The following is a 6,000-nucleotide window of genomic DNA, read 5'->3' as shown; positions in this document are numbered from 1 at the left end:
GTGTTGGCATCTTTGTTAAAAAATAAAACCTCCCTGGTGGTCTAGTGGTTTAAAAAAAAAACAAAACAACTGTTTGTTAGAGCTTATTTCTATATGCTGTTTTTTGTTTTATTGAGATGGAGTCTTGCTCTGTTGTCCAGGCTGGAGTGTAGTGGCACGATCTCAGCTCACTGTAACCTCTGCCTCCCAGGTTCCAGTGATTCTCTTGCCTCAGCCTCCTGAGGAGCAGGGATTATGGGCATGCACCACCAAGCCCAGCTAATTTTTGTATTTTTCATGAAGATGATGGGGTTTCACCATGTTGGTGAGGATGGTCTTGAACTCCTGACCTCATGATCTGCCCACCTTGGCCTCACAAAGTGCTGGGATTATAGGCGTGTCACCGTGTGTGGCCATGATTTTAAATTTTATTAAATTTTTTTTTTGAGATAGAGTCTCGTTCTGTTGTCCAGGCTGAAGTACAATGGCATGATCTTGGCTTACTGTAAACTCTGCCTCCCAGGTTCAAGCGATTCTTGTGCCTCAGCCTCCCAAGTAGGTGGGATTACACGTGCCCGCCACCACAACTAATTTTTATATTTTTAGTAGACACGGGGTTTCACATGGCCTTCCCAAGTGCTGGGATTATAGGCATCAGCCACTGTGCCAGCTTAAATTTATTATTTTTTGCTCTTTGGTACTCTTGTTCATGCAATTTCCTTAATTTCATTTTTTTATTAGTCATTGCTAGTATATGGAAATATTGGGGCCAGGCACAGTGGTTCACACCTATAATCCTAGCCTTTTGGGAGGCTGAGGTGGGAGGATCACTTGCCTAGGAGTTTGAGACCAGCCTGGACAACATAGTGAGATCCTGTCTCTAAAAAAAAAAAAAAAATTAGCCAGGTGTGGTAGCACACACCTGTAGACTCAGCTACTTGGGAGGCTGTAGTAGGAGTGTTGGGGTTCAGGGGAGCCCTTAGCTCCCCTGAGAGGATGTTTCTCCAAGGTTCTTGGTCTGCTCTCTCAAGAATAAGAGAGGGGACCAGGTGTGCTCGCAAAGGAAATACAGGACCCCAAACAGTGTTGCAGAAAAGTGATTTTATTTTAGGTAGAGAAAGAGAAAAAAAAGAAGAAAACTTCCACATAAGGGCAGGGGAGAGGATCCAAACATTGAGTCCGAAGAGATGTGGAAGAAGGGGACTTTTAACCTAGGAGGAACCCCCACCTTCTCCAAGACCTCTGGCTGATGAAAGAAGTTCTTTAGAACTTCCGCTGGAGTGATTGACTTGATTCTTCCCGCAGCCGCAAAAATTAAAACAGAGACCTTTAAATCTTCTGGATGGAGATGGGAGTGGGGCATGGCACTGGGAAGTTCTTGCCCCTAAAACTACACCCCCTTGTGGACCCAGAAAGAACACATTCCCTCAGAAGGAACCCTTGGGCCCGTGAAGAGTTACAGTGAACTATGATCTTACCACTGTACTCCAGCCTGGGTGACAGAGCAACACTGTGTCTCTGAAAAAATAATTAGGCTGGGCACCATGGCTCACGCCTGAAATCCCAGCACTTTGGGAGGTCCATGTGGGCAGATCACTAGGTGAAGAGATTGAGACCATCCTGGCCAACATGGTGAAACCCAGTCTCTACCAAAAATACAAAAATTAGCCAGGCGTGGTGGCGCCTGCGTGCACTCCCAGCTACTCGGGAGGCTGAGGCAGGAGAATCACTTGAACCCAGGAGATGGAGGCTGCAGTAAGCCGAGATCGTGCCACTGCACTCCAGCCTGGTGACAGAGTGAGACTCCGTTTAAAAAACCCCCAAAAACAAAAAATAATAGTAAGGGCTGGGAGTGGTGTAATCCCAGCACTTTGGGAAGCTGAGGCCAGCCTGGCCAACATGGTGAAACCTCATTTCTATTAAAAATACAGAAATTAGCTGGGTATTGTGGTGCATGCCCGTAATCCCAGCTACTTGGGATGCTGAGGCATGAGGATAGCTTGATCTCCAGGGGAGGTGGAGGTTGCAGTGTGCAGAGATTGTGCCACTGCACTCTAGCCTGGCGACAGATAGACTTGCCTCAAAAACAAACAAAAGACAAAAATATAATTGTTGTGTATTGATTTTTTTTTTTTTTTTTTTTTTGAGATGGAGTCTCACTCTGTTGCCCTGGCTGGAGTGCGATAGTGTGATCTCGGCTCACTGCAACCTCCAACTCCTGGGTTCAAGTGATTCTCTTGTCTCAACCTCCTGAGTAGCTGGGATTACAGGCACCTACCACCATGCCCTGGTAATTTTTGTATTTTTAGTAGAGATGGGGTTTCACCATGTTGGCCAGCCTGGTCTCCAACTCCTGACTTCAAGTGATCTGCTGTCTGCCTTGGCCTCCTAAAGTGCTGGGATTACAGGTGTGAGGCACTGTGTCCGGCTGCAATTGTTGGGTATTGATCTTGTATGCTGCAACCTTACTCAATTTATTAATTCTAGGAGCTTTTTAGTGATGCCCTTAGGATTTTCTCTATGTAAGATCATGTTTTTTTTTCTCTCTCTTTTTCAGATAAGGTCTCACTACCTACTGGCATGGCTAGATTACATGGTAGATGTACTGTTAACTTTTCAAACAAACTAGCAAACTGTTTTCCAAAGTGGTTGTAACATTTTACATTTCCATCAGATGTGTATTCGGCCCTGAATGTTTTTTCACTGATCTGATCTCTTCCCCTTGATAGGAAAATCTGAATGTTTCCAGTACCCAGGAGTGTGCCATGTCCTAAAGCCTTGTATATACAAAACAGCATTTAATAAAACCTGAAGAGTGCTGTGGAAATATAAACAAAGCATATAGCTGTTTCTTTTGGGAATGGAAGCAGTGGCCAGTAAAGGGCATACAAAGGGTATGTATAAACTCTCGTTAAGCCTAGCTAGCCACCTAAATCTTGGAAGACATGTTTACAAAGAATTAATCTACCACAATGAGAAAAAATGTTATTGACGACAATCTTCAGCAGTATAAAACTCAGATGCTCCACTGAGGTGAAAGAAATATGGACATGATACTAAGCAAAGTCTAGTCTTTTCCATAAAATAAATAAGAAGTAGGTTTGGTGGAACATTAATCCTCACATTTTGATAGGGCTATGTAGCTTTTATTGTAAGTCAGCAACATTAGAATGAGTTATATAGAGTTTTATTTTTGCAAATATAGTGAGTGACAGGTGGTAATTACAGGAGAATATTTGAGCAAAGGTGGATATGAGCCTAAACAATTTCACCTAGATAAAATATTGATGTAGTAACCAAACCATATGGCCCCATTTCATAAAGGGTACTATATTCTATAGACTAGAGAGTGAAGAGGTGGTCTTTCTACCCCAGCTTACCCTACTCTTGTTATTGTTCAATTTCGACTGAAGCTTGTATAATTCGCTGCCAACAGGTAAATGCTATTGCCTAGCAGAAGACTGCAGTTCTGTTCATACTAGAACCAGTAGGGAGAACTTGACATTAAAAATCTAGGACCAGAATCTTAGGATGGGTCTCATTAGAAAACTGAGTTGTATAGGGACTTAAGCAAAAACCATCTCAAATAATTTGAGCTTTAAGGGGATCATGTCTTTTCAGAGATTGTAGCACATGAAGAACCCATGGACACGACATAGAATATGAACAGTTAGCAGAAAAAGATCTCATGACTAAAGTGGGGAAGAAAGCAAAAAAAAATTTACAAAAGGAAAAATAGTTCAGAATACAGGAATATTTACAAGATGTTAAAAAATTACTAATCTTCAGCCAAAATGAGGCCCCTTCGCACTCCCAAAACCTTTGCTTTCTTCTCCTTTCGTTCTTGCTCATGTTTCTTCCGTTGCTCTTCCCTGAGAGGGACAGGTCACACATTAAGCTCTAGTGAGGCTCCACAACAGACACTTTAAAGCAAAACTGTTGTTGGACTAACACAAAAAGTTTTAAGCAATGATATCCAGCATACTTGTGTAAAACAGACTCTTACAAGGCACTATGCTCTGCCTAGTGTTTCTAACACCTGTTTGTCATTGTTGTTTTAAAGGTCTAGAAACTAGTATTTTCCTTTTTGTTATCTGGGCACTCTAAAATCATGCATGGAGGCCAGGCATGGTGGCTCACGCCTGTAATCTCAGCACTTTGCGAGGCTGAAGCAGGTGGATCACGAGGTCAGGAGATCAAGACCATCCTGGCTAACATGGTAAAATCACATCTCTACTAAAAATACAAAAAATTAGCCAGGCATGGTGGTGGGTGCCTGTAATCTCAGCTACTAGAGAGGTCAAGGCAGGAGAATTGCTTGAACCAGGGAGGCAGAGATTGCAGTGAGCTGAGATCTCGCCTTAGCACTACAGCCTGGGCAACAGAGTGAGACTCTGTCTTAAAAACAAACCAAAACAACAACAACAACAACAAGCCAGTATGATGGCTCACGCCTATAATCCCAGCTACTGGGGAGGCTGAGGCAGGAGAATCACTTGAACCTGGGAGGCCAAGATTGCAGTGTGCCGAGATCGTGCCATTGCACTCCAGCTTGGGTGACAGAGCAAGACTCAAAAAAAAAACCAAACCAAACCAAAAAAAAAAACACAAACAATAAAATCATGCATGGAATTGTAGTCAGAAGTCACCTTGGTGATTGAATCCAACTCCTATTATTTTGCAATTTGGTTTAGGCTGGACGCAGTGGCTTACACCTATAATCCCAGCATTTTGGGAGGCTAAGGTGGGAGGATCACTTGCCCAGGAGTTCAAGGAGTAGTAAGCTATGATCATGCCATTGTACTACAGCCTGGGTGACAAAAAGTAAGACCCTGTCTCTAAAAAAAAAAAAAACAAAACAGTTTGTTTTAAACGTGAAATGTCTACACCTAGAAATCAAAGTCAAAGGTCAAGCTGAAAATCACATAGTTTAGTGAAAGGAATAGAACTAGAACCAGGGTCTGAGTTAGCCATTATGCTTTTCTCTCAGAGGATTAGACAAAAAAAAAGAAAAGGGAAAAAAAAGCCTAAGATTATGTTAACGCATCTTAGTAACAGTGAGCAAAGGCCTTGGTGGCAGTTGGGTATAGGCACGAGTCAAATGATAGGTAACCCTGTGTCAGGAGGGTCCAGGCAGGGAATCTGGGCCCAACCATGACTTGCTGCAATGCAGGATGAGCTCTGGCTTTAACCTGGTTTTCATGCTGAAGGAAGCCTCTAAGGACCATCCTGGGTTTTTCCTCTTTACAGGGCCTTGATGCTTTGTAAGCCTGGTTTCCTTAGGAGGGAGGAATTTATGTCTATTTGGATATGTAGGTGCCCTAGGCTGTTGGACATTGGTATCTGGAGAGATAACCATGTGCACTGTGTTTAGGCAGATGAGTCATACAAGAGCAGTGCTCTGAATCTGGGTCTTCTGAATCACTTGCAGAACCCTGGAAACAATGCAGGTGCTTGGGCCTCACCCCAAACCTGCTGATTTGGAGTTCATTACACTGGGACCTACGCACATGTACTCAGAAAGTTCTATACATGATATCACTTCTAACCTCCTCTTAAAACACCACTATTACTGAGCCTCTGTCCCTCTGAGGTGCTGCTTTTGAAATTAAAATAATCATAAAGCTGTGTCATTAGGTACTTACTTTGTCTGGAGACGGGGTTGTTTGTAAGTTTTCTTGTGGAGATTAATTCTGTTGACATGTCCATTCAGATAATTATTTTCTTTAGATTGCCCCCATGGTTTTAGCTTTCCTAGTTTAAGACAGAGACAAAGAGTTTTAAGAAGATTGGTTGATTTATATTCCCAACTTCATTCTCTTCATCTGTGGTTACCTGTTATCAACATTTATACTTTTTTTTTTTTTTTTTTTTTTGGAGACAGCGTTTCTCTCTTGTTGCTCAGTTCTGGAGTGCACGATCTTGGCTCACTGCAACCTCCACCTCCCGGGTTCAAGTGATTCTCCTGCCTCAGCCTCCTGAGTAGCTGGGATTACAGGTATCACCACCACGCCCAGCTAA

The 6,000-nt window shown here is 42.9% G+C and overlaps 1 protein-coding gene across 2 annotated transcripts in view; it reads right to left on the bottom strand.

Moving 5' to 3' along the window:
• Positions 1–1,063: 1,063 nt before the first annotated feature.
• The window catches only part of NUSAP1 (nucleolar and spindle associated protein 1), a 48,117-nt gene continuing 43,180 nt past the window's right edge, over positions 1,064–6,000 (bottom strand). For both annotated transcript variants that reach the window (XM_012462455.2, XM_012462456.2), the window contains exons 10-11: positions 5,625–5,733; positions 1,064–3,851 (exon numbers count right to left, since the gene is read on the bottom strand). In XM_012462455.2, the coding sequence (XP_012317878.1) occupies positions 3,758–3,851; positions 5,625–5,733 (203 nt within the window). In that variant the 3' untranslated portion in view covers positions 1,064–3,757. The remainder of the gene's footprint in view (positions 3,852–5,624; positions 5,734–6,000) is intronic.

Source organism: Aotus nancymaae, unplaced genomic scaffold, assembly GCF_030222135.1.
Source record: "Aotus nancymaae isolate 86718 unplaced genomic scaffold, 86718_ANA_hifiasm-v0.15.2.pri h1tg000011l, whole genome shotgun sequence".
Lineage (NCBI taxonomy): Eukaryota > Metazoa > Chordata > Mammalia > Primates > Aotidae > Aotus > Aotus nancymaae.
This window is presented reverse-complemented; position numbering and strand designations above follow the sequence as displayed.